A 27,423-nucleotide genomic window follows, 5' to 3' on the forward strand; every position below is an offset into this window, starting at 1 on the left:
CAGAAGGAAGAGCAGCTCCTATCTAGTATCTGTACCAGGCAGCAAGCATCACCTGCGGGCAAAGCCTTTTATCCTGCAGCATAATATCTCCTTTTCAGGAAACAGAACTTCCTCCTGGTTTTCCACAGTCCCCTCCGGAACTTCCAGCCCTTTTTCTCCTTTTAACTCTTCAAGCCGAGAGACGCCGACAGCAGAGGTGCAGGGAGGGAACAGAAGGCCACAGCAGAAGGGAAGAATGGCATTGAACACGGCTGGCAGATGATCAGTTGCCATCTCCTTCCCTTTGATGGCTGTTTTCACTGCTCATGGGTTGAGGCACGGCAGGAAAGGATCCTGTGCTTTGAAATGTGCTGGCTCTTTGTTAAAGGAACGAGTTGAAGGACCGCTTTAGTAGCCCTGTGGACCAGACCAGCTTGCTGATGCCTTCCCCAAAGTTATCCCCTCCTGTGTGTGTCTTTCCCACCATATTCCAAGCACATCAAAGGGGAATACAGCTATCCCCCAGGATTTTGGCACTGTAGAGACTCAAATGCAGTGCGACCAGCTGTTAAAGCACCTCATGGAAGAGCATCACTTAGAGCAAACCTACTCCTGTCACCCAGAGGTTGGTCCCAGGTGAAAGAGCCTTTATTTGGGCCTGGAGCTTTAGTTTTCATGCAGGACAAACCAGAGACAGAGCATTTACCCTTTTAGAGGGTGGTATTTGTAAACACTGTGTGCAATAGCCTGCAAAGATGCTTCAGGAAGCCATAAAGAGGCATGTGTCACCCTCATTGTGGTTTACGCTGGTTTTGCTAGGAGACAATCAGCTAATCCTCTGTGATCTATGTCCCCAAATGAAGTGGGAATGCAGAACACTGCCTTCACCATCCACTTCATCTGCCAGCTTCAGAGAATCTATAGAAAAGAAGCTTTTTCTTCTTACTGCTTCAAAGCATCTAAAGATATAACAGTGATCATTAAAGCTTCAGAAGAGACCTCCTTTATGGAAGGACAGAAGTGTCTAGCTTAAAAGGAAAGCAGCTCAAACCAATTACTTGCTGCACTTTCATTTCCCTTTTCCAGCCAGGCAGCTCATTACAGTGATATAATGGGCATTCCTGCTCTCCTGAATGGCATCAACAATTTAGTCAGCACTTTCACCCTGGCAAATCCTACAGGAAGGAAGAAGCATTCAAATGCAAACTCAACATTCTTTCATCCATCCACGTTCTGGGATGGAGCAATCATGTCCATTCCTCTTTGGTACATAGGGAAAGCAATCCTCAGAAAGAAAACAAGTTCCATTTTGCCTTGCAGTGACAGGTACTGTGGTACACCAGACATCACTGATGCAGCCAGTGCTTTGAGACAGAACAGAAACTCCCTCAGTGGAGACTTTGCATGATCTTTATTTATACATAACACTTAAAGAGGTTGCATTTGGGAGACAGGGAATAACAGCCAGTGGGAATAGACAGCTTGCAGTGAACAGTAGCACAAAGACCCCATTACAGAGACCCGCAGTGATTTGAAAGGGGAGAATCATGCACCAAGCTGCCACACCTTTTCCCTACTTGCCATACCTTCTCACTGTGCTTTCCACTCAGCTGCGATTTATGGGATGTCAAATGGCACAGGATCTGTGGTATCTCTTCAAGAGATCACTGAAAGCAAGAGGGAGATCCAGCTGACTCAGCCAAGCAGCAGCTCAGGCCCTGGGGGAGCTGTGCAGAATCACAGGAGGGAACAGAGGCTGGGCTCCCCGACTCAGCAGGTCCTCCAGATAGCCAGCTTTATTGGGGCACCAGTTCATTCATAGCATTCAGAACCCTTTCCAGTTCTCCACTCTTCAACCACAGCATTAACCCTGAACCTGGGTACCTGTGACCTTCAGAAAACAACATTATACACTCTCCTTCACAGGCAGAAGCTCTTAGTCCAGCTGTGGGAGAACATGTGCTCAGCAGCCACCATGAGTCTTCAGCTCCTCCTGCCAGGAATCCTACAACTGACTTAAACCTTCAGCCAGATTTAGCCCCAGACAAAACAACCTGACCACAGCCTAAAGGACACGGAGCTGTTTGCTGGTGAACAGCCATCAGCCATCACCAGACAAGCTTCAGCAGCTGGCAGGGAAGAGACCCAAAGATCACCATTTGTTTCCACAGCAAACCCAGTGACCTGACTCAGGAACAGGGGAAGGAGCACAAACACGGCTCTAGACTGTGGGAAAGAGGGATTGCTAAGCATGGGAAGAGTATCTGATGTGGAGGGAAGTGGTGGGTCCCAACAATCACAGAGGCAATGACCTACAGACACCTTTGCCAGAGGTTAGAAACATCAGCAGCCCACTACTTGGGAAAACCACAGCTGCTTCCTCTTGGCTGGCTGCTTCCCCAAAGGCTGCCTTTCCCAAAGAGACCTCTCCAAGGCTCGCAGCTGCTGCCACCACTGTTGAAAACTATGCACGTGTACCCTACACCCCATGTGAGGCAGAACATGCTGTCAGGACTGGAACCAGTGGCGTGCTCTGAAGGCAACGTGCACTGGGAGCAGGCCCTGTTCTTTTCAGGGCTCAACATTGTTTTTACCATCAAGGACTTGTGTTTTCCATGTTTCCCTCATGCTGGGCAGCTTGTAAGTACCCATTGTCTGTAAGTACCCACTTCCAAAGCTGTAGGAGATGCCTCATGGGAAGATCTCCCTTCCTCTCACATCTACACAGCCCTCATTTGCAGAGACCTCAGGGTGGTGGTTGTGGGAGGTGATGGTGGGGACGGCCAGGGCAGGGAGAAGAGTGTGCTGGCTATGGCAGAAACTGGTGCTGCAAACTCATACCCAGGCCTTGACTTGAGTGTTCCAGCCCCTGGCACAGCTGCACAGGCCTCCCTCCTCGTACCAGCACCACTTCACCCCCTTGTACACAGCCCGGCTGTATGGCTGGAAGCACAGGAAGAGACGGAGGCGCCTTGCCAGGCTGCAGTAGATAGCCATGGCCACCACAATGAGAGGGGACATGATGACAAAGCCAAGGATGATGAGGGCAGAAGAGCTGTTGTCATCCAAGAAGCTTTTGCAGTAGTGGGCAGCTGAATGCAGCACCTGTGGGAAGAGACAGAGCTTATCACAGACCTGCTGGTGGATAGGAGCAGTGACCAAAGCACCACTGAGCTTCTTGAGCCTTCACACATCTCTTCTCTCTCTCTGAGCTGAGCTTTTAGGCTGCACTATGTGACTGACAACACATTTTAATCAAGCTTTCAATTATGAGCATCACTGCGAGACAAGAGCATTGCACACTGATCCTAAAGCAGGAAACACTCATCTTTATTAAGTCACCAGAACAGCACGGCTTAGTGTTTGATAGGCAGAACCCAAATAAAGAAGCCTCCTGCTGCTACACCGATGTGGGTGGCACAACACACTGCAAATGATAACCAAATAAAGAAGATAGAGCAAGATGGAACACTGTGCACAGGTTGGTCACTCCATAGCTACCTGCCCTGGCACAGACCCCTCCGTGTAGTGTCTCCTGTGCACACACTGTACTCATTCCTGCCTCCAAGCATCTCCTTGCACTGCAAGTGCAGGAAAACCCATTCACCCCATGGTGCTGCAAAGCACCCAGCACACTAAATGGTCCTCCCTGTGGTATTTAAAGCCCCCTTTCATCCTGGCAGCAGATCTGAGTGAAGCCACTCCATGGTTCTGCATTAACAAACGCCACAGGCAGCCTCCATGGCCCCAAGCTTTCCTCCTCCAGATTCTTTCAGCAGTACAGCAAACACAACCCGTCACACTAAAAGCATCCATCTAATGGATGTGCAGGGCAGAAAGCAGCCTCTGGTTACCACGAATGGCATTGAAAAGCAGGAGCCCAAAGATAAAGGACTGCTCCTGCAAAGCCATGTGCCTATTGAAGCAAAGGCTGTGTTAAGGCTCCTTACAGCAACACGGCTGCTTTCACCTCTTGGCTGCACTCAAAACCCTTTTGCATCCTCTCAAAACCTTTGCCTGGAGAGCACTTTATGTTGAAGGAGAAGCTGAGGTTTCCCAAGGCGAGGCTCATGCAGAGGGAGGCTGGAAGGGGTGATGCTGCAGGCAGGCCCCATACTTGTCCCCATTTTACCTCCAATTTGAAGCCCAAATTTATGACCTTCAAGGAGCAGTTTCAGATCATGGGAAAAATTGATTTAAGGGCTTTATAGGCAATCTCCTATTAAACCTTCCCTAAAACCCCTCATATCTATCAGGATCTGCATCCACACTATACGGAGGCAGAGGAGGCATTTACCAAGGCAATGACACACCCAAAGAGAATGTATTAGGTTATTCCTTGTCATTTCTTCCTCATCACCAAACCAAAAGTCAGTCTACAGACTTGCCCTTTTGTATGGGAAACTTCTAACGTCTGTGGACTGTAAAGGTGTGTTGCAGCCCATACTGAAGGAGGTCTGTGTGACTAGTCAGGTAGATCAGGACCCCTCTGGTACACTTTTGCTCTCTGTAGCTCCTCCAGAGCCTCCCTCTTTACCCTGTGAGCATCAGGCTCATTTGCACCCTATAGTATAATGTTTCCAGAAGGTGTCAGAGCCACAGTGGGAACTGCCTGGCTCAGGAGCACATGATTTCTCTCTGAATTATGCTTCCCTCCAAGTAGCAGCAGCACTGTCCTCTTCTACAAACACTTACCATGACAGATGTCTCCCTGTTCATTAGTTTGCAGGATCAGGAAAAGCTTTGCAATAGCAGCAGCTATGAACTGCCATCATTTCAGGGCAATCCAAATCAAAGGCAAACTTCTCAGACCAACAAATGTATCAGTACTGAGAAAACAGCAATAGCACAGGCCCTTTGTCAGGCCCTTTGAGACAGGGAGCTTGGGTGTTAGATAGGATGCACATATTGCATTAAGAGGAAGGGGAAAGCTTCTTCTTTCAGTATGTCCCCTTCCATTTAGCTCGGACCCTGTGGAATGGGGAGACCAAAAGCATCTGTATTTTAGGTCCATTCTTCCCACTGGGAGAAGGTGCTGCAGTGTGTGGGACTTTTCCCCAAAGCAGGAAACAAAAGAGCTCTTCTAAGTTAGGATAAGCAGCAGGAGGAGTCAGATGGAGCTGGTCTGACAGCTCCCGCCTGTGAGCAAATCAGGACTGCTTTTTCACATCCACACTTGGTCAAGTAATTCCAAATACATTTATAGAAATATAGCAAGGATAAAATGGTAAGCAATGAAACATGAAATCCAGAGGACAGCAGAAAACCTGGAATAAGCATTCCTGACCAAGTAGGCTCATTTGCTGGGGTGAGAAAATGCACAGCACGTTTGGGAACACATATGAATGGTAGATTGGCATAAGCAGGGGATTATATGTTCTGTTAGACTTTCCTCATTCTATAATGAGCCATTAGCAGATCAAATATGACACTCGAGAGAGCTTACTTAAAGGAAAGCAACAAACCCTATGAGAGCCCATGTAGGGCTTGTGTGAATTATGGAGGAGCTCAGGTTGGCAGCTCTCAGTAACAGAGGTCAGAGAAAAGAGAGAAATATTGTGACATTAAATGACAACAGCAGCTCTGTCACACCAGGGAGCATCCCACAGGAATACAACTTCATTGCCTACTCAAGCTTCTATTTCCCACCATACTGGAAGAAGGGAGGGGTAAAAATCCTTCCTGCCAGCCTTCAGGGGTGCCCACAAGGTTGGCACCTCAGGTGAGCTGGTTGTGCAACGGTGTAGCTTTATCTCTGACCACTTAACACTTAAACAAGCATACCCAGTGCAGTGTGCAGGGGATCAGGACCAAGGGGTCCCACGCTCCCCAAGGAGCTGAGCAGTCACAGGCAGCTTCTATCCCTATTCTGTTCCCTCTCCTGTGAGAGCCTTTCTGTGCTATCCCATTGACACTGAATGTATGGGTGCCAACCAGCATTTAATTAGTCCAGAAACCATAAAGCCTGTTCTTCCCTAGACAAATGTACATTGCCTGTAGCTGTGTCACAGGCATCAAGCAGGAGAGACCACTCCTTTGCACCACCAAGAACCTGCAGGTCAGCGTGAACAACCATAAACCTGTTCTTGTGAGCCCACCCATAAAACCCTTATGGATGGCCCTGCCTTGGAAGTGGCTGTTTGCAGCCAAATGGAGCAAGGCTTACTTACTTGAGAGTGGCATTGGAAGCCAAAGTAAACCACCACAATGGTAGGGAGCAGCACGATGGTGAAAATCACAAACATCAGGAGCAGATTCATGAGAAAGACCAAGAGGTTCATGGTGGCAATCAGCAGGGTCCAGGCCAAGCAGCACCAGGTGCTCCGTCTCTCCCTGGGAAGGAGCTGGTCATCCATGTCATATGGTGGGAGGCTTGGAAGCATCCGAGACTTCTCCGAGAGGTTTCCTGCTCCAAAGTCCTCAGTGTCCTGGCCAGACATTCTTCAAGAGGATCACTGATGAACCCACACTCTTATCCAAAAGGGTTTCTTTGCTTCTGGCCACAGACCTGGGAAGGAATTTGCAGAGGCTTTTCCTACCTCTTCCACACAGGGACAAGAATACTTAACCAGAGATCATAATGGAGCAGGGAGGGAAAGGCCTCTTTTGGGCACCTGCTTTCCCAGCACCCAGCAAGGTTGTTTCCTTTCTGGATGTTCTCCAGCAGTGTCCCAGCCTCAGTTTCAGAGCAGATGTGGCTGCTGGAGGTTTGGCGATTGCTATTATTTTGCTGTTGAATCCATAGTACTACTGAATTTGCTCTTCTTCCTAGGATTATGATCCTAAGAGATCCCAGACAGTTGCTGTCTTAGCTCTGATAGGCTGCTCACTCCCAGAGAGTGCCCAGCCTTAGTATCCTCCTCCCCCTTTGAGCACAGCTGTTTGCTAAGAATATCAGGCTTAGGCACTTTCAGACCGTTCTTGGACTTCAAATCATCTTTCCATGCTCTTTGCCCTGTACCCAAGTAAATATTCCTGCTCAGCTTTCATCCAGATGAAGTGACCAGTGAAGATAAGCAGCTGTTCCTCCACACTTTGCCTTGCTGGAGTCCTCGTCCACACCTTGCAGACCTGGAAGCAAAGACTGGAGCGCGTGTGGTTTCGGTGCTCTCAGCTGCCTGCAGTCCCAGCACTCAGACACGAGCAGTCTCTTCCTCTCTGAGCTGGCTCTGAGCTTTGCAACAGTGCTTGTTTACAGAGGAGATCCTGAAGCTGCTTTCTGTGCTAGCCAATCCTTTACATCTGTCTCACTGCTGGAGTGATTTAGCACACAGTGCCAAGAGCCACTCTCAAACCATACATTCCCAGGTCAAGATGGTCCCTTTTCAGTTGTAATCATTCAGCCTCTGATTAATTTTCTAGTTTCTCTCCGGAGTAGAAACCTCAGAGCAATGGATACTAATCACAATATACCTCCGAAATCTGCTCTCTGCACTCATCATTGTTACTGTCTGCAGAACAAATGAGTATTCTTTTAGTGAAGGCACAGCAATTACCAATTATTTCATCTGCCTCACGAGCAATGTTAGTGAAGAATTTCAGTAATACCTGCACATTTATGTAGCCTTTTAGCTGCATTCATCTATGCATGATCATAGTACTGCAGGAGGGAGAAAAATTCCTTCTCTCCAGAGGAAACTGAGGCAGCACAGGTCTTACCTGAAGGCTGAGCTCATCTATGACACAAGTCAGGGAAGGAATCCAGAGTCCCAGTGTGATGCTCAGAAAATTCTGCCCTGGAAAAAGTTTATCAGAGAAACAAGGTTCAAACGTAAGATGATTTTGTAACACGAGCGCTAGCTTTCCTTCATTAAGTTGTTTAAAGTTGTACATTTTGGGTGCCCATCTCCCTGCTGCTTTGGGGGTTTTGGTATGTGTATCTGCCTTATTTACTGCTGGCCCATTAGAAGAGCTCTAGTGTATAACTTAGGGCTAGCAGATCTCTGGCCAGCTGTATCCAAACACACCATGGCTTAACAACAGCCTCCAACCATTTCAGTAGTAGGAGGTGATGAGAGCAACACAAAATGCAGGCTCAACGTCCATTGCTCGTGGGTGAAGAGAGTCCTGAACCATCTGAGCCTGCCTCAGCAGAGAGAAGTGAAACCAGAAGAGCAGAACTGAGTAGAAGGGGTTGAAGGAGCCATGGCATAAGCTGAATTTCCCTATGGAATACTGCCCTGAGGAGGCCTGTTTCCTTCCACTGAAAGATTATTCTTGTGTTTGGTTACCCCACCTAGCTGGAGAGCTAAAGAACATCTTGTGTGCCACAATGTGCAGCACACGCTCTAATCACAGGGAACAATGGTTTTCCTTGTGCTTCCACCTGAAAAATGTATCTGAAAAGTTCTTTAAACTCATTACGAATCCATTTACCGCAGCTCTGCATTGTAATAACTGTGCCCCACATCTGAAAGCATTCCTCTACTTTCTCATTTTCAGCTGTCAAGCACTGCAGCGGGGTTTTTGTGTACTAGCTCATCCCAAGGTTTACAATTGATTTCAAAAGCCCTTCAGCTGACAGCTCCATTTGGGATTTAACAAGACTGCAAACCCCAGGAGCGGCTCTGCTTGGACAGGCACGTTCCTGGGAGGAAGGGGACAGGGGGAACAAGGGGAACAAACTGGGAAAATGGCTTGGGAATACATGCATGAGAGAGAGAGATGTAAAAAGGCAGAGAGGAACAACCTCATCAGAGGATGCAAGTCCATTTTCATCTTGTTCCACCCATTTTCTTCAGTGCACTCTCAGGCTGAACGGCTCCTAGGGGAGAATGCAGGGTAGCAGCCTTCTCTCAAGCTGCAAAATCTCTTCATGGATCCATCCAGACATCCAGAGGGAAATCACAATTGAATCTGTCCTGCTTTCAGTTGCTGCCCAGCCAGACACAGTGTTAATAAAGCTCTGAATCCGTGCAGGAAAGCAGATGGTGCTGGATGTAATAAATGTGACAAATGGCAGGGAGGCTTCTAAAGAGTCTCAGTATTTAGGCTGCCAATCTCACAACCATTGATTTAAATATGTCATATTTTTCAAGCTTGATTTATGTCTGCTCAGTGGAGAAAGGACAACACAGACACAAAGCAAAACCATAGGAGGTCGAATCAAAGTTAAACTCTATTAAGATCGCTATGTTGGTGCTGGGCAGCCAAAAATTCTACCCCCAAATCACTTCACTGTGCTGTTTTAGGGCAGCACAGAGCTTCTACAGCTCCACAGAGAGCAGGGTTGACTGCTCTGTGTAGCTTGCCATTCTGCATGTCTTAACACAACACTGTGTTTAGAATAGTTCAGGTTGGAAAGGACCTTAAGATCATCCAGTTCCAACCCCCTGCCCATGGGCAGAGACACCTCACACTAAATCATAGCACCCAAGGCTTCATCCAACCTGGCCTTGAACACTGCCAGGGATGGAGCATGCACAACCTCCCTGGGCAACCCATTCCAGTGCCTCACCACCCTCACAGGAAAGAATTTCCTCCTTAGATCCAATCTAAACTTCCCCTGTTTCAGTTTGAACCCGTTACCCCTTGTCCTGTCACTGCAGTCCCTAATGAAGAGTCCCTCCCCAGCATCAGTTTCTACCAGAGCCCAGCAGAAGGAACACTTCTGGACTGAATTCAGCGCTGGCATTTAACCTGCACAAGCCTGATGCAGATGGAACCAATCCTGAGGATTCTCTAAGCCTGATTCTCAGACCCCGAAGGGCAAAGAACAACCCAAACTCCTTCCTCCTGGCTGGGTTTTGCCTGCCTCTTCCCAGCCAGCTCTGCGGAGTGAAGCTTCCCTTTGGGAGTCTGAAGTGGTGAAAAGGAGGGATGAAAAGTGTGCAGATGACACTTCCATCCCCACATCTGTGCTTCCCCTGGCCAAAATCATTCTTCAGCACTAAACTCCCACTAAAACAGACAAACAACCCAATAAACCATCTATAACTGCTACTGAAACCAGCTTGGAATAACCAGGCTGATGGAGTCACATGGATCTGAGGAATGTTTTACATTGGTTTTGGGCATTTCTCTACCATTCTGCTTCTTTGCAGATCCAGTGTGCTCTGCTTTGTGATGTCCATTACAAGCTCTGCCAGTCTCACAGGCTTCCTGCTGATTGGTGTGACCATTCCAGCTTACAGGTAAATGCTCCAGCTAAGGAAGAGGAAAATGAAAGAGTTTGGTACCTGTTGAACCAAGAAACCATTGACCCTGTGTTCCTTCCTCTTCCACACAGCTTTTACACCTGAAAACAGTCAGAAATCTGGGGTTTGTCTGCAAGGATCAGTATAAAACCAAACTGTGTGCCCAAATGAAAAGAAATTCCAGTTTATTAGCAAAACCTTTTACAATAACATTCATTTTAGAATAAGACTTGTTTGCATGTAATTAACAACAGCGAGAAGCATAAAAACATGCTCCTGCAGGCAGATATTCAGGTATCTGTAAGTGTTGATAGTTTGAGTTGCTAAAGAAGCAATAAATGATGCTTAACCCTTCAGTAGCACTTGCATCTCTAGAAGGCAGCCTGGATGCATTATTTTACCCTTCATGGAAAACCATTCTTCCCTTTTCCTTTGGAAAAAGCCCACACATTCTAATGACTCTAACAACCAAGTGGGGTTGGTGTCAAACCCCAGCAAGAAAGATCCCCCAAGCCTCTAACTGTGTGAAATTCCCACATCCTTTACAATCCCTTGCCCAAGAGTGGGAAAGACATCTTGAGGATGGAGAAGTTACGGAGCAATAGGTAACAGGAGCACTATTGCTCTGAGATGCTGAACTAGCGACGATTAAAGATGAACAGGCAAATTCTTCGGTTCTCTGATGCCAGGACACTGGCTGCTGAGAAATCACTGTCCCCTCTATATAATGACAGCACCATCTCGTGGTGCGCTGCAGGCCATAGAATTCTATTTCACATCTCCTACGTCCTGCAAACAGAAGGATGCTGTAAGACCCAGTATGGAATTCTTCTGTCACTGAAAACAGCATGAAAGCTTTTCATGCTGCTTTAGCATTGCTGGTTTAAGCTGAATGAACGAATTATGATTTTCTTGTGGTTCACATCATGTCTTCTATTCACAGAACCCCAGACTGGTTTGGGTTGAAGGGACCTTGGAGCTCACCCAGTTCCACGGGCAGGGACCCCTTCCACTGGAGCAGCTTGCTCCAAGCCCCTGTGTCCAACCTGGCCTTGAACACTGCCAGGGATGGGGCAGCCACAGCTTCTCTGGGCACCCTGTGCCAGCGCCTCAGCACCCTCACAGGGAAGAGCTTCTGCCTAAGAGCTCATCTCAGTCTCCCCTCGGGCAGGTTAAAGCCGCTCCCCTTGCCCTGTCCCTACATCCCTTGTCCCAGGCCCCTCTCCAGCTTTCCTGCAGCCCCTTTAGGCACTGGTCCCCCACGGAGCCTCCCCTCCCGCTCTCCCGACCCGGCGGAAGAAGCCGCGGCCACGCCGCCTTCTCCCCGCCCCGGAAGGCGCCGGGGCCGGCGCTGCCGCGAGCGGGCCGAGGCCATGGTGGTGCTGAGCGGGGCGCGCTGGCTCCGCTGCCGCCTCACGGACCGCTTCTGGAGGGTGCAGGAGGTGCTCAAGTATGCGCGGGTGAGTGAGCGGCGGCCGACGGGCAGCGCCCGAGCCGCCTGGTCCCTCGGTGGGTGCCCGCAGCCCCTTCCCTTGCGGGGCTTGGAGCACCCTGCTCCAGTGCAAGGCGGCCGGGGTTGGGGCTGGGTGATCGTTGAGGTCCCTTCCAGCCCAAACCAGTCTGGGATTAAACGTGGAGGCCATAAACATGCACAGTGCTTGTGCCGCAACACAGCACCCGTGTGCCAATGTGATTTTAACCTTGGCCTTTCTTCAAGTGCATTTTGCAAGGTGAAAGAGGCTGCTTCACAGTGTGATTTCAGCTGAAGCTCAAGCTATCAAGCCTAGGCTCAGGAAGAGCCTTTCTTTTTCAAGGGCAGACTGTTCGCACCCGGTAGTGCGTCTTGCTCTAGGAGTGAGATGGGAAACGTTGAAGTAAATGACAGCATCTTGGTGCCCTCAGAACCAGTCGTAGTTACTAATTTATCTGTGCAGCACTGGTGCTTCATGTTAGATGGATGTCAGTGGATCCCCAGTAAACTCCTTTCGTTATACTTTCTGTCAGGGCAGCTGCATGGTTTTGATGTTTCAGAGGCTCCTGTCCCATCCTTGTCTTCATCCTGTCAAAACTAAGGGGGAATGAGAATAAACGCATGAGTGTAGGGGTTGGGAAAGCACTGAAGATGATTCTGTGCTTGCCTCCCCCCCAAAGCCTAAAATGAGGCCTGGTTTTGGCTCCCTCCTGCTGGACCAAAATGCTCCAACTCCCCAGCTTCACAAAAGAGTATGTCCATTTTATGCCAAACTGAAGGCTTAGCTGTTGGTTGTCAAGTATTCAGTGATCCTTGCTAGGAAGTGTTGAGGAATGCAAACCAGCACTCCTTAAGTATTATTAAGTATTAAGGGTTTAACAGCCTTAAAGATAACTGGAGAAGAACATGTTGGGTTTCTTCCAGCACTTCCGTGGCAGGAAGAACCGCTGCTACAAGCTGGCAGTACGGAGCGTCCGGAGAGCCTTTGTGAAGTCCACCAAGGCCAGGAGAGAGAAGAAGAGATTCCTGAGAGCGGTAAGGAACAACATGTTAGATCTATAATGGGGAAGAGCACAGCTGAAAGAGCTGTTTTCCTTACTTGGTGGTGGGGGGGTGGTCTCAAAATGCTTTAATAACAGGTTAAAGATATGAGTTTGAAGTAAGCATATCCCTCTGTGGTGTGAAACAGCTCACATCCTGAGGTTCATTCATGTAGATGTTGCACTGAGAAGACTCTAGGCCTGAATATGTTATCTGTGAGCAGAGCAGCATGACAAAATGTTTCCTGTTAAAGTATTTTATCATCCAGAGTGTTCATTTTTACCCTTTCAGCTCTGGATCACTAGGATTGGAGCAGCTTCTCTGGAACATGGTTTGAAGTACCCGTCTTTCATAAGCAATCTGCTTAAGGTAAGGATGGTGCTTGAAGAATAACCACTTTGAAACAACACATTGTCTGAGAGGGGTCTTCTGCAGTGCCAGGCAAATGAGTTTCCTAAAACTCTGAAATCTTTCAAAGAGATGTAGTCTACCAAAGCAGATCAGAGGGTTGCTGGTTCCTGTCTAAGGATGAAACTGCCAAGGACTGCAGCTGCAGCATCCACTTGCCTCTCTTTGAGGAGTAACAGCGGCACAGGGCATGGTGGAGGGATGGAAAAGATCCTTCTGTGAGACACCTTCTGCCAACACTGCCCTGCTTCCTCCTTCTAGTGATGAATGGCATTCTGCTTAGGAGAGCAGGTTTGTTCACTTCAGGAACTAAGTTCTGCCCTAAACCTGTTCCTCCTGTGCACAATGTTCACCTCGTATCCTGCTTAACAGTGTTGCTCTACACCTTGTTCTGTTCCCAAAACTTTTACTGTGCATGTTAAGAACACAGTTGTAAAATGCTTTTACACTTGCTGCTACTGCACGCATTAAGGCCTTGCCTTTTACTCCAAGAAATTTAAACATACGAAGCTTGGGTTAGCAAAAACAACCTTAAGAAACTCTATTCCTTTCACTGGCGTTGTGTTTCGGGGAGCACAGGCAATGAGTTGGGGCTGCTGTCCCTTGTTCTTAAACATGCCAGGGGATTGGTTTGAATTTGGTGGTACCGGAACCGCAAATGGCTGTAATAAAAAGGTAGTGTTTGTCCTCTTAAGAGGGGAGCTACGCATAAATTTATAGCATATTTCAAAACATTGTATTTTAAATCAATAGATAACTTCCTAGGTTTTCTGACATGTTGAAATACGAAATTCATACGCTTGTGCTCCTGGTTACTCTTGTCACAGTGTAACCAAAGCATCAAGCACTACCAAAAAGCCAACTCAATTTTTCCTTCTTTTTCCCTTTTTTTTCTCCCCTCTGTCCCTTTGATTCTTGTCTCAGAGCAATGTGTTTTTATAAGGTTCTTTGTTAAAAGATCCAAACTGTTTTCAGTAATACTTACCTAAAGGATGTGCACTAACTATGCAGTATCTAGTGGTGTTAAGGGTGTTTGACCCTGCAGTCTGTGTTTTTTCTCTAGGACACATTTTAATGTTCTAAGCAGCTTATAGACAAGTAAACTTGGTTATGTCTAAGAGCCGAAGCAAGTGCCATGGGTTAACCTGTAACACGTGGCCTGCCACATAATGAGAGGTTCTTCAGTTCTTGGTTTCTACTTGGAGAAAGTCAGTGAACAAATGTTATGAGACACCCATGGTTGAGCTGTGGGACAGTCCTCCAAGTTCCCACACTGTACAGCATAGAAAAAAGGTCGTTTAGGACTTGAGGCAATCATTAAGCACTGTAGTGTTGTTCCTAAAAATTACAGTACTTAACCAACACATCCTCTTGTGTTTAGTCCCAGGTGGAGCTGAATAGGAAGGTGATTGCAGATCTGGCTATTTACGAGCCAAAGACATTCAAGTCCCTAGCTGCCTTAGCCCAGAGGAGGAGACAAGAAGGCTTCCTTGCCGCGCTGGGAGATGGGAAAGAACCAGAGGGGATCTTCTCCCGCATCGTACACCGCCAGTATTGATGGCAAAGAGCCTGCAGACGCGTGTTATGAACAGGAACTTGTGCTGCAGGGTCAGCTCGCTTACTGACCGCTGCTGAGGGAGCGTGGCTGTGGGGCAGAGTCCTCAGATGGTTCCAGAAGGAGGAGGAGGAGGGGAGGGCCTGGGTGCAGGGTGACCGTCCCCTGCGGTGGTGTGACTGAAACCGCGGTTTGAAGTCGGGGCTGTAGCAATCCCGCTGTTGATGACGCCTCTGTCCCATTAACGAACTTAATAAAGGCGATTTTGGTTAATTCCTAGCGGGAAAGCGGTGACTCGGGGGCTCCATCGCTCCTAAGGGAAGCGGCCCGCACCGGAAGTCCTTCCCCGGCCGCCCTGTTCGAATTCCCAACCGCTGCGTCACGCCGCTACGTTCGGCTCCGGGGCTGTGCGTCATACGTCAGAGCGGCCGGGCCAATGGGTGAGCGCCGCTTCGCTGCGCCCCACCAATAGGCGACGACCGGAGGTGGAAGAAGGGAGGGGCTGCGGGGAAGGAGAGCTCGGCCAGGCGAGGCGGCGGCACCACAAAATGGCGGCGGGGCCCGGTAGCGCGGCGGCTGTGGCGGCGGTGGGAGGCGGCGGCCCCGCGGGGCCTCAGGCCGCCGGCGCGATGGCGGCGGGGTCCGCTTCGGCGGGGAGCGGAGCGCCGGTGCCGGGCCCTGGAGCGGTGCTGATCGGGGACCGGCTGTACTCCGGGGTGCTGATCACGCTGGAGAACTGCCTCCTGCCGGAGCACACGCTGCGCTTCACCCCATCCATGAGCAGCGGCCTCGACCCCGACACCGAGACCGAGCTGCGCGTCACGGGCTGCGAGCTCATCCAGGCGGCCGGCATCCTACTCCGTCTGCCGCAGGTGGGGCTCGGCCGCGGCCTGGTCGGGCGGGGTGGGGAGGCCTCTCGCCGAGGGAGAGCTTTGTTTGCCGGGCCTCGGCGGGGCGGCGGGCGGAGCCGGGCCTCGGCCGCCATCCACAGCCGCGGGTAGGGGGCACGGTGGGGAGTTGTCCCTTTTAGCTGGGGTTTGGGCCGCGGGGCCTGCGGCCTTCCCCACCCGGCCGGGAGCAGGAAGCGGGTGATGTAAGCGCCTTCCTGCGCCGCCTCCCCCGGCAGGCCCGGGCGGTGCCTGTTTAATACCGGAGCTTGCGAAAAGCAGGAGGTTTGTAGGCTCTTTTGGCGTTGTTGTGGCCTCGGGAGCGGTTTGTTTCCTGGTGAAATCCTATAGGAAACAGCCGCGATGCTCTCCCGAGTGTAAAACTTTCCAGCTACTGAGTTCCAGCTGCTTAAATTCATAGAGTCGCAGAAGGGATTGGGTTGGGCTTTAAAAAGCTCATCCAGTTCCAAGTCCCTCCCATGGGCAGGGACACCTTCCACTAGGCCAGGTTGCACAAACTGTGTTATAAATACATGCAAATCATAATATAATTAGATTTCTTCACTCCCCAAGCCAAGTTAAGGTAAAGTTTTCCTGGTTACTGCCATAACTCTCACTTTTATTGGGTTCTAGTGTTTAGGTTGGTGTTGGGTTTCTTCTTTCTTACTTCTTTGGCGCATATTTTCACCCTTCATAAAAAAAGTTTGCACTTTAATGCGTGTATTTGACTTAAAGCCTATTTGCGGTGTTGATAACGTATTGGGCATCTTAATCTGTTACTAAGGTAGGGTGCTAGTTTCCTTTCACTGCCACTGAACTTGCTCCCATGTTAAATGTAGCCTAGCTAGTCTTCTGGGTCATAGATCTGTTAAAATCATGCTAAGGAATTTCTCTTTGGAACTGATATTGTTGTTAATCCTTGTTGTGGTTGCTCTTGCAGGTGGCTATGGCTACAGGACAGGTGCTATTTCAGCGTTTCTTTTATACCAAGTCTTTTGTGAAGCATTCCATGGAGGTAAGAACACACTAAAATATGTGTATGGCTCAAATCTGACTTGATCTTTGATCTGTTTTGGCAAGTTGTCATCTTGGAGGTGATCGGAGTGTTAGTAACTAGCCTGTAGCGTTTACTTAATGATAACATGACTTTAGAACGCTATGTAGCACTGATTTAGCCTAATCTTTAGTATTTCCTTGTTTTACCACTGTTTTCTGTTGTTATCCCTCCTTAAGCTGTTGGAGGAGATCAGTTCCTGAGTTGAGCAAAACATCAGTATCTTGCAATACTTCTCTTTCAGCATGTGTCAATGGCCTGTGTTCACTTGGCATCCAAAATTGAGGAGGCGCCAAGACGCATAAGGGATGTGATTAACGTGTTCCATCGGCTCAGACATCTACGGGAAAAAAAGTAAGCTCACACTTTGACATAATCTGAAGTGTTTCTGGTGTATTTTAATCATTAAACTTCCTGGGCCAGTGATTGTATCATTCCCTATCTCATAAATCAGGGAGCATCTTGAAGAGATCTCGTAAAGGAGAAAAATAAGTTGACCCATTTTATGAAGTGACTATTTTTGGTGTTATGAACACTGATGTCCCTTATTTTTACACAAACACAACCTGCTTATGAGCTCTCCTTGAGATCAAGATCATCTTCAGTATTTGAAACTATCTTGCAGAAAACCTGTGCCTCTAATACTGGATCAAGAATATGTGAACTTGAAGAATCAAATAATTAAGGCAGAAAGAAGAGTGTTAAAGGAGTTGGGATTTTGTGTTCATGTGAAGCACCCTCACAAGGTTAGTACTATATAAGTTAACTTCCTAATCAGTGTTTCATACGCTATAAATGGTTTGATTAGCTGCCTAATTGTATGGCAAGTGTATGGTTGCAATGATAAAGCTAGTTAATTCAGTAAAGCTAGTTTCTTACGATCCCAATCTCTTCTTTCTCATTCAAGAGATTCTTACTAATTGGTCTTGTATCACTGCTGAATGACGACTGGAGGTGGATGCAGATGCTAAGTATTCCTTGAAGTCAAATCACATAAGTAGGTAGCTTTGGTGTTAGAAGACATCAACTAAACACAGGTCCTTAAGCAGAAAGGCATTTGGAGACTTAAGGTTGTGATGGTCTATTATCCCCGTGTGGAAATATGCTGAGGTTATGAAACCCATATGAGCTAGTTAAATGTTCCTTATGTTCTGAAAAGTACACTTAGGTGTGAAGGGCTTGATAGAAATGAGACAGTTCTCAATATCTCATGTCAGATTAGGATGATAGTAGAGATGCAGCTACTGCAAATGTTCAAGTTGGTGCTTGAGCATCATTAGCATCATGCCATAGGTAGCTGAGTGGTAAAAGAACTTCCTACTTTTGTGCCAGCAGAACTTGGGTTCTTGCTCTTTCTTCTTCTAAAAACTACCATTGTCTTAAAGTCATCCTTTTAAACCTACTTGACTTTCAGAATTCACTCGTTGGTACCCCAGAGGACAGTTGTACTTGTTTGCTAGTTAGTGTAATTTTTTTTGCTGTGTTAGTCTTTCTATCTGCATCCTTGTTTTCAAACCTAAGGGAAAGCCTAGAACTGAATAAACCAGTGGCACACAATATGTTAGATCTGTTCTCTGCAAGCACTCTTCTTCTTCACTGCTTATTGCAGCTAGCAATATTTTCTTCCAAGTTACAGCTAAAAGGAGTCATGAGTTGTATAGGAGAACATACCTAGCTTGAAAACAGTTGAAGAGGAGACATCTAGATGTGCCTGAGCACAGAAGATGGAAAGCTAGGAAGGTCAGGTCTGTTGAGTGGCCAGCTTTTGCGTTGGAGAGCAGAAGCTGTGTGGAGAAACACTGGGGATGTTGCAGACGCTCATGTGGAGCGTTTTAGAACTTGAAAGAGTTACAGATGCCTCATGGATGTCCCTCTGAAATAAGTAGGTGGCTCTCAAGATGCTTGTTAATAACTCGATAACCCATATCTTCCAGATAATCGTTATGTACCTTCAGGTATTAGAATGTGAACGTAACCAACACCTGGTCCAGACATCATGGTAAGTTGATCTTCTTTGTTATAAGAGACCAGCAGGGGCAGTAGCAGAAATATGTCACTTGAGGCACTCTGGGCAGCATTGCTCAGATATGATTGTGGGCCACACCAGACAGCTCCACTGCTTCTTGGCGTGCCCCAAACTACTACCCAAATGTTGATCGGCCTCTTAAGTTAGAGGTGCTGTTTTAATGGTAAGGTAGCTTTCCACCCTGACTTCTCACTTCCCTCCTCTCTGCTTTTGCTCTTCAGCCGAAGGGAAAATGTTGGGTGGGTTATAGACTTTCCTTGGGGTTTTTGTTTTCAGCCACAACTATGTGTAGTTAAAGTGCTGGGAACTGGCTTTTTCCAGGGCTTGAGCCTGATTACAGGGGTATCAAACGCTCAGCACAGATCCATTTCATTAACTATATGGGTAATACAAGATGTCAGCTTCTAAGACTGGATAAATTTGTTCATGTTTGCCAAGAAATATCCTCTGCCTTGCTCTCATTACAGTAGAGATTTGCCTGGGGATGGGAAGCTTATGTAAAATTCTAGGTCTTAAAGTTTGCAAGTAATGCTTTTAAACTATAATGCTTTTTAACAAAGAGTGTGGTTTAAAAACCTTTAGTGAATCCAAAGATCATATTTCTGCTGACTGAACTGTCTGGTACTGTAACCTGCGTGTAGAGAACCAGTTTTGACTTTTCTTTTCTGTACTCTTTTAATCAAAGGGTAGCCTCTGAGGGTAAGTGACTAAGACTTCTCCTCTGCTGCCCAAGCGCTATGGTGCAGGGATAGCTGCCGTCTTCAGTCAAACCAAAGCAGGCTCTCCAAAGAGAAGGCTGACTCTAGACAGGTGGTATATACATGATAGTATAGTAACTGGCCAACTGCTTCTTGTGCTTATACTTTTTAACTTTTATTTTGATTGTGTCTTTTGACTGTTGTATATTTTATAGCCTGACTGTTGAAGTTCTGAAAGATATTTAATGTTCTATTTTGATAACTATTAAAATGGTGGGATTTAAGTCTTTAAGGGATGAATTAACACAAACTGAAATCTAGTTTCCATTTGTAAACTAGTTAGAAAACATTTAAGTACATGTGTGAAGCTTGGAGTCAAATGTAATACTTGGAGAAACTTCCCACAACCAGATCTCCCAGTACTGCTGCAGGAAGTACTCAATGTGAGTTGTGGACTACTCATTTCCAGTGTGCTACTTGTTATGAAAGGAGGGGGTAGGTAAGGAGGGAGGGAGGAAATTACCCCAATTGAGAAATGGCTTAGATGTTAAAAACACATTTATGTGCTGATCCTTCCAGTACCTGAGAACTGGTGGGTATCCAGTATCACTGGGTTTTGAAATGTGCGTTTACAAATTACCTTTTTCTTAAACTCTTGTGACAAGGATTCATTTCCTCATGCGTCCGAATCTGAGCCCACAGGGAAGGTACACAGAGGCCAGACTTGGAAGCAGGCATGTTTTCAGTTTGGCACGTTAGACAGAGGCTCTATGGCTCCCATATGTTTGAAGTACTATTCCTTATCACTTCTTTTGCTGAAAGGTTTGTGTTCTCTTTGTAGTGTGGGGGGGGAAAGAAGTAGGTTTTGAAGCTCCTTTCCCCCAGAAAGATGAGCTGATGTTGAACATTGCATCTCTGGAGCAGCAGTTGCTCTTTGTGTAAACAAGAATGTAAAACAACTGGGGCAGGTGGGAGCTTGATACTCTTAAGACAAAAAGAACTTTAATCCTATCCTGTGTTAAAGTAGGTTAAAGGTGTCTGGACTGTGGTCTTTGGTTTGGATGTCTTGGAGGCTAGTGAATCCTTGTAATTAACCACGTGGGTACCCAGTATACTACTTCTAGAAAGCCTGTTATTTGGAGGACTTTCTACTGTGTCTGGTTTTAGCTTTTCCCTGTCTGATATTTTGCTTAAAGTGCTCAAAAAGATCTAGATCACTTTAAGCACATCAGGTGGCAGATTACTTTTTGTATTTAAGATTTAAAATAATAATGCTTAAGTGTTACTGACTGGAATATGTGCAATATTTTACAGTTTTCTCATTCTGTGAACATTCATTTTAAGCAACCTTACTGAAATGGGACAATTTGGAAACCTTATTTCATGTGCCAAAGAGGAGATCTGCCTGAATACTGACTGTTCTCCTGAACTGATGTTCCCAAGGACCTCGATTTCTTCTGTGGCTGCTTTTTTGCATCAAAAGGAACACTGTTCTGGATGGGAAATAATGCTCCTGGAAGAAAAGGGACACCTTAAATCTCCAGTGGATCTTGACGTGTGCTGAAGTGGACCACATTTTCATGGGTGACCTATGCCAGGAGCTGCAGCTTTCAGCAGACCATCTGGGTTCAGCCCTATTGCAGTGAAACATGTGAACCTAAAACTCTATAACTGAGTACTTCAGATTATACTGTATGTTGTCTTGATGAAAATGTTGATTGCATGAGAGCAGGCCAGTAGAGATCCAGAAGGAAAAGTGGAGTTAAAATTGGTTCTCTTTTCACAATGAATTTTCAGCAGTCAGTCAGTTCCATTGAATTCCTGTCACACATCCCTCCCCTTGAGGGATTTCTATTTTATTAGTGAAATGATTCAATGTTTCTTTAGATTTACAGGAGTATAATGTTGAACTCTAGTAACTGCAGACATAAGTAGTCCTTATAGAAGTAAAACCAGAACAAAACCACCCAGACACCTTTTACAGTGCCATGCAATTTTGCTGCTCTCCTGTCTTTCAGGAATTACATGAATGATAGCCTGAGAACAGATGTCTTTGTAAGATTCCAGCCAGAAAGCATTGCCTGTGCATGTATTTACCTGGCAGCTAGGACGCTGGAGGTGAGCACACAGTTCCATTCGTTGCAGGTTTGTTAGGTCTGTTGTGAAAGCAGAAGACTAAATGCATCTTCCCTTCCCTTTCAGATTCCACTTCCTAATCGTCCACACTGGTTTTTACTCTTTGGAGCAACAGAGGAAGAAATCCAAGAAATCTGCTTAAAAATCTTGCAACTCTATACTCGGAAAAAGGTTTGCTGCTTTTTCATACTTTTCATTAAGGTCTTTGGGTTAGAACATGACTTCTAAGAGAACATGGAGAGCCTTATCCCGTTTGAAACTAGCTGCGAGCCTGGTGCGTTAAGTGGAAGAGGATAGTAGTCGCAGTGGTCTGGGTCTCTTTACCTCCTGTAAGTGAGTAAGCACAGCCTAGTTGACTGAGTTTTGTTGTAAGTGGTGCTCCTGTGTTCACAGGTTGATTTATCTGACCTGGAAAGTAAAATAGAAAAGAAGAAATTAGCTATCGAAGAGGCAAAGGCGCAAGCGAAAGGTCTAGTGCCTGAGGGAGCCCCAGGTTTGGATAACACAGCAGGATTTTCCCCTATCCCGAAAAATGGTAAATAGTGGATAACTTCTTTTCAATGACTTTTCTCATCTTAGATGTGTATTTATCCTTTTGGGTTGCATATACAATGTGGTTTGGTTTTTTTGTTTAAGCTGGCTTCTAGCAACTATTCAAATGGCAGAGTTTGAGTAGCAGTGTAATTTTGTGATCTTCTGAGACAGATAAAGGCTGAAATCAAATTAGTCTAATCTTAAGGCTGGTTTAAACTTGTGTAGCACAGGGGCTGGCTTTGATGTGGTTTGGGCAATCAACCTGAACAAATACTTGCGATTGGCATATTATGCTGAAGCGGTATTAAAACACAGGTGTTACCAGGAGCTGTGGCAGGAGTGTTTTGGGGTGTTGGGAGGAATATTTTCCTCTGTACTGGCTCAGAAGTTTCCAGTCCAGTGCAAGTCTTGCCTAAAAGAGAACATTTACTGTCTAAGTGGTTGGCAAGGAAGGGAAGCTGCTGTTCTGCCTTGTTGAAGTGGCTTTGAAAGCAACATGTTCCTATCAGTTAACTCCCTGGGGTTACTTGTGTGTTTTGGCAGAAGTGTTTCAGATTAACTTCTGCCTCCTGTGAACTTCTTCAGCTCTACTTCTGCTGGCTGGTTTTATACAGTGATGATGAGATGGGGTGAAGGGAGGCTTCAGTCCTTCTGGTCACTACTCATGCCTTCAAAATAAGGTAACAAAAGCTTGTTCTTCTAGAGTCCCCAAAAGAAGCTAAAGGAAATAAACCTTCACCGCTGCCTGTTCAGGCAATGAAGAATGCTAAAAGGAAAACAGAGGGAGCAAAAAGAATGAGTTCAAACAGCCCTGTCAATGGGTAAGGCTTTCATAAAGAAGCAGCTTCTTTTTTTTTTTCCCCATGACTACTTTAAGCAAAATAACTTACTGTTTGTTGTCCCTTGCAGTGTTCAGAAGGGAAGAGAAAGCAGAAGTCGAAGTGGAAGTAGGGATCAGAGTTACTCAAGATCACCATCCAGATCTGCATCCCCTAAGCACAGGTATGCACTGTGTATAAGAGCAGCATGTTGTGAGGAGCTCCCAGGCTAAAATCTTGCAGAGTGAGCTTTGATAGCCTCTCAGCCTATGAGGCTGTGAAATAACATAGCAGTATGTGCTGGTAGGTAGAACTCCAGAAGCCTAATGGCTCAGAGTTGACCTGTCTTGGCTAACAGGTCAAAGGAATTGCAGGATCTGACGTTGTCCTGCCTGTGCTAAACAGACTGTAAAGAGAGTGTAAGCATGTTGGGGCATATTGGAATGTCAGCCTGCTTATTGGTGATGCGTGCCCCCATGCAGCAGGGTGGTTTGTTGATTTGGGGTTTTTATGTTGGAAGTGGGGCATTTGTGGCTACAACCTTCAGTGAGTTGTGTTCTTGCTGAACTGTGCTGGAGTTGGGAAACCATTTTCTGCAGTGGATGAACTCTTACCTCCAACCTTAGTCCTATTGGCAGTTGCTCCTGCAAAACCTTAATTTATGAAATATGAAATGATCCTCCTTTGTATCTGGGTGAGAGCAGGAGCAGAGATTCATGCCTCTTGCTCAATGCAAGTCTGACTTCTTAATTCTGCAGTCATGCCATTGGTTTTGGGTGTGAACTGATAAAAGTCTGGCTTTATATTAAAGTAAGCGTAGAAAAGACCAAAGCTAAAATCTGCTGATTAAAATTCTTCAGTGTTGAGTTCAAAATTGTGTTTCAGTCATTATCTGAATTTAATGAAACATCTCTCAAATCTCTGTCTGTTCTGCCTTTGACTTTGAAGTTCAGCAAATAACTCCGATACCCATAGAGGGGAAAGCAGAGCCAGAAAGGAGCATTAGCTCCAAACTTGGGTGTTTTGGTGACTGTAGTTCTGTAACTGAAGCAAGGGGAGTAGTTTTACCTTTTGTCTTATTGTTGGCACCAGTTTACCTGTGGCTATTGATGCATGTTTTCTAAGTAGTAAAGGGAAAACCCATAAATCTAAACCTGAGCCATGATACTGAACTCCAGATGGATATGAATGTCTAAAACTCAGTATTTGTACAGTAACCAGATATGCCCAAGTCTAGGAGACACTAGTTTTCATGGTATACTGCACAGTGGAATACAGAATCAAGCATCTGGTCTCAAACGATGCTTGCACACCTTGGCTCTATAAGGAAGAAGTGTTTGTGTGTGTGTATTGTGACTACATTCAGGTACTCATAGCAATGCGGAGTAATTCTATTTCATATTGAGGAAGTAATGTGTTCTCTTCACTGTCCTTTCTCTTTCCATAGGAAAAGTGAAAGTTACTCCACCTCGAGCGGTTCCAAATCCCACAGCCGTTCGCGGAGCCGCAGCGACTCTCCCCCGCGACAGTTCAACCACAGTTCCAGCTACAAAGGTTCCAAGGTGAGAAGTTACAAGAAATCGAAAGACTACAAATACTCCACCCACAAGCCCCGGAAATCCCGCAGCAGGAGCTCCTCACGTTCCCGGAGCCGATCCCGGGAGCGCTCCGACCATTCAGGGAAGTACAAGAAGAAGAGCCACTACTACAGGAACCACAGGCACGAGCGTTCGCGCTCCTACGAGCGAGCGAGTCACCGCTATGAGCGAGAGCATCCTGGCCACAGCAGGCACAGGCGGTGAATAAAGCAAAACCTTCCTTCCTTTGGCATTTAAGCATTTGGTCTTCGCAGTATAGGGTTAACCTGGCTTGTAACCCACCCAGCTTGAGTCATGTCCATTCTGCTGGCAGTTCTGTACTTCCTGTCATGAATCCAAAGGAAAAAACACAACACTTAATGGGACAAGATGATATGAAAGACTTAACCTGGTAAATGTCTTTTGGTGATTGTTCTGCTGGAGTGTCCCCTAATAACACTGCAGAACCTGTCTCTGGATGCTCCTATGCCTGCTCTTTAGTAATTCCCATACTGTAGTGCAGTGGAGTGTTACTTGGGACTTCCAGTTCTGCAAGCAGGACCTGTGTTGCTCAGTAGTTGCAATACTGTGCTGAAGAGTCCTTAGCTGTGGAGCTAGAAGGCCCAAGACAGCTCATAAACCCCATTGGAGTGGCTTGGTGCTAACAAAGCTGTCTTTTCATACTGACTCAATTATGTTGTACAAATGTAAGGTGACTTTTTTTAGACCTGTTGCCTATATTAGGTTATATATGTGTATATATATTTTGCAGTGTTACAGTACAGTATGGGAATACGGCCTTACTAAGCCTTTACACTTTATCCACGATGTAAATAAGCATTTGTTTAATACAGGTGGAAGATATATACAGAAAACTCAAAACTTGAACTCTATCAAAAGACTTGTGTAGAAAATTCTGATAAATGTGAAAGTATTTAGCTCTGTGTATTGAGAGTAGTATATTTTTATCTGTGCAATGCTGTGTGCAGGCCACCAGCTCCTAAGACATTTCCTATATCTACATTTTAAGTGGTTTGGAATTCTTTACTCAGGATCTTTGACACTCTGAAGAATTAGTAGTTTGTCAATCTGCATGCTTGTTGAAGAACAGAGCATTTACAAAACCAATAGCAACCCCCCCACAGCCCAGTAGTATCAGTTCTAGTGGTATATCTGAGCTGTTACTCTCATGCTCCCTAATTTCATTAAAGTATTTGATTTTCTATTACATTTACTTGATAGTAGTTTCTTACGAGCTTATACCACTGTGCCTACTCATAAGGAAAGGGATTTGGTGCTGAATGATGATCAAATTTGTAGTAATTTAAGACTAGCCTAAGCTGTTACACCCTGAATATAGGTGAAGTAGGTGTCATGCTGGGCCCATCCTGGAGGAGCAGACTGGTGGACTGTGCGAAACAGGCTGCTGGTAATGGAGCCTTTTGAGCTCTGGGAGTAGAACCACTACCTGCTGCTTAAACTTCCTCTCTCTGCTCTGGGGGAGTGAGATGCCTGAGGGGTTTTGTGGCTGATGCAGGTGCCTCAGTGTGACTCCTCTAATGCTTCTTTTAAACCCAAACCAATCTCATGGCAGCTTCAGTTTCAGTATGGGGCCAAGGCAGCTGAAGGGATTTGCAGTCAGCCTTTAGGCAGCCTCCAGTCCCATTGCCTGAGCTGGAGGCTGTGTAGGGTTATTCTGTGTAATTGCCAGAGGGCCTGTTTGTGAACTTTTGCTTTTGGCCTCTGACATTGTGTTGTGTAACAGGAATTAATTGCTTCATGCAACAGTTACCTGTGCTGAATGCATCACTACTGGGTAGTTCCACTGGATGCCTCTGTTTCTTGTGCAGGGGGAGGACTAGTTATGTCCTGGTCACCTGGTAGTAGTGGTTGGTTTGTAGTTCTTTAGTATGGTTCTGATTACATTGCAGCTGAGAAAAGACACCTAAGTGGGACAGGCAGCAGATCCAAGCAGAGCTCGTTGGGCCTTCAGCAGAGCACTGCTATGGAGTGTGAATTAATCTGTATCAGCCTTAACTCAGCCTTTACACACGGATGGAACCTTCATTATTTCATACTCAATATGTTAAAATAGTTGAGTACAAGTCAACATACTAACACAGCTCACACAAAATGATACAAAAAGTTACTTTGATCTGTTAAAATATGAACAACCTTAATGTTCTCTAGATAGCTCCTGTTTAAAGTCTGATTCTTACTGCCTGTTACTTGTAGCAGGTCACCTTTAAATCTGTTTACTGATTCAGTTCTCAAAGACAGTATTTCCCTGTTTAATTACTGTGTTCTGCTCCGTGTGCTTTGGAATTGCCTCTTGTCCAATTCATAAGATAAGCAACACATGGAGGGACAGGGATAGGCTTCACAGCTGCAGCTTCCTCCTGGAAGAGGAATTCCTTGAAGAGGAATTACCTTAGTTAAGCCTCAGTTCTGCTAGCTACAGATGTGGCCTTCCTCCAGTGCAGGTTGCACAGACAAGGATAAAGGTAAGACCCAGGCTGTGCTCACTTCTCTGTATGAACATAATGTCACTTGGCATAAAATTAAGCATCTGTGTGCTATAAACTACTCACGTACAGCTCTGAGTAGGGAGTAGTTGCCTTCTAGTACATCTGTTAGGAAAAAAAAGAGGGGAGGAAGTGGGTATATTTTTACATTAAAGTGGTTCTGTTCCAAAACAAAAGGGTTTCTATTACAGGTTTAAAAGATGTCCTGTTGTAGGAGAGAACAATCTGTCTTTACCAGCAAAAAGCCTGGTACAGAGAGCTGCACAGAATGTCTTGGCAGGGAGGTGGGCTTGGAGAAGATCCTTACAGTAGCTAGGAGGAGTGTAAGGTGGAACTGCTTGGAAAGGCTAAGATTAAAGAGCCATTGTCTGTGTTTAGTGGGGATTTACAAACAAGTAGTTCAGCATTTACTGTGCTGAGTGCTTACACCCGAGTGTTAAGCTTTGCTCGGGGAGTAAGTGGATCACCATTCCAAAGCAGTCAGCAGAGTTTCGGTTTAAGCCCTTTGCAGCAGTCAGCTTGGGGCCCTTTGAATTGAATTCTTGAAGTCAGGAATCTTGGGCACTTTGTGCTTGGGC

The 27,423-nt window shown here is 46.3% G+C and overlaps 3 protein-coding genes across 4 annotated transcripts; 2 read left to right on the plus strand and 1 right to left on the minus strand.

Annotated features, from left to right (window-relative positions):
- Window positions 1-1,371: 1,371 nt before the first annotated feature.
- Window positions 1,372-7,518, minus strand: TMEM88B (transmembrane protein 88B). Its single transcript, XM_062620044.1, has 2 exons — window positions 6,150-7,518; window positions 1,372-3,084 (listed from the first exon to the last, which is right to left on the minus strand). Exons 1-2 carry the CDS (start codon window positions 6,417-6,419, stop codon window positions 2,815-2,817), a joined length of 540 nt encoding a protein of 179 aa, XP_062476028.1. The 5' UTR covers window positions 6,420-7,518; the 3' UTR covers window positions 1,372-2,814.
- Window positions 7,519-11,421: 3,903 nt separating this feature from the next.
- On the plus strand, window positions 11,422-14,717 carry MRPL20 (mitochondrial ribosomal protein L20). Its single transcript, XM_062620045.1, has 4 exons — window positions 11,422-11,575; window positions 12,511-12,621; window positions 12,919-12,996; window positions 14,417-14,717. Exons 1-4 carry the CDS (start codon window positions 11,489-11,491, stop codon window positions 14,591-14,593), a joined length of 453 nt encoding a protein of 150 aa, XP_062476029.1. The 5' UTR covers window positions 11,422-11,488; the 3' UTR covers window positions 14,594-14,717.
- A 223-nt stretch (window positions 14,718-14,940) lies between these two features.
- CCNL2 (cyclin L2) lies at window positions 14,941-25,550 on the plus strand. Of its 2 annotated transcripts, XM_062620047.1 has the most exons (11): window positions 14,941-15,462; window positions 16,418-16,492; window positions 16,776-16,885; window positions 17,157-17,277; window positions 18,466-18,530; window positions 21,274-21,373; window positions 21,458-21,562; window positions 21,785-21,926; window positions 22,629-22,746; window positions 22,835-22,927; window positions 24,191-25,550. In XM_062620047.1, exons 1-11 carry the CDS (start codon window positions 15,139-15,141, stop codon window positions 24,543-24,545), a joined length of 1,608 nt encoding a protein of 535 aa, XP_062476031.1. In that variant the 5' UTR covers window positions 14,941-15,138; the 3' UTR covers window positions 24,546-25,550. The 2 variants fall into 2 exon arrangements, with proteins under 2 accessions (XP_062476031.1, XP_062476032.1); XM_062620048.1 differs by lacking the exons at window positions 14,941-15,462; window positions 16,418-16,492; window positions 16,776-16,885; window positions 17,157-17,277; window positions 18,466-18,530 and adding an exon at window positions 20,809-20,947.
- The last annotated feature ends 1,873 nt before the right edge of the window (window positions 25,551-27,423 follow it).

This window comes from Pezoporus occidentalis, unplaced genomic scaffold (genome assembly GCF_034315485.1).
Source record: "Pezoporus occidentalis ecotype Australia unplaced genomic scaffold, CSIRO_AGI_Poc_V1 ctg219, whole genome shotgun sequence".
Taxonomy (NCBI): domain Eukaryota; kingdom Metazoa; phylum Chordata; class Aves; order Psittaciformes; family Psittacidae; genus Pezoporus; species Pezoporus occidentalis.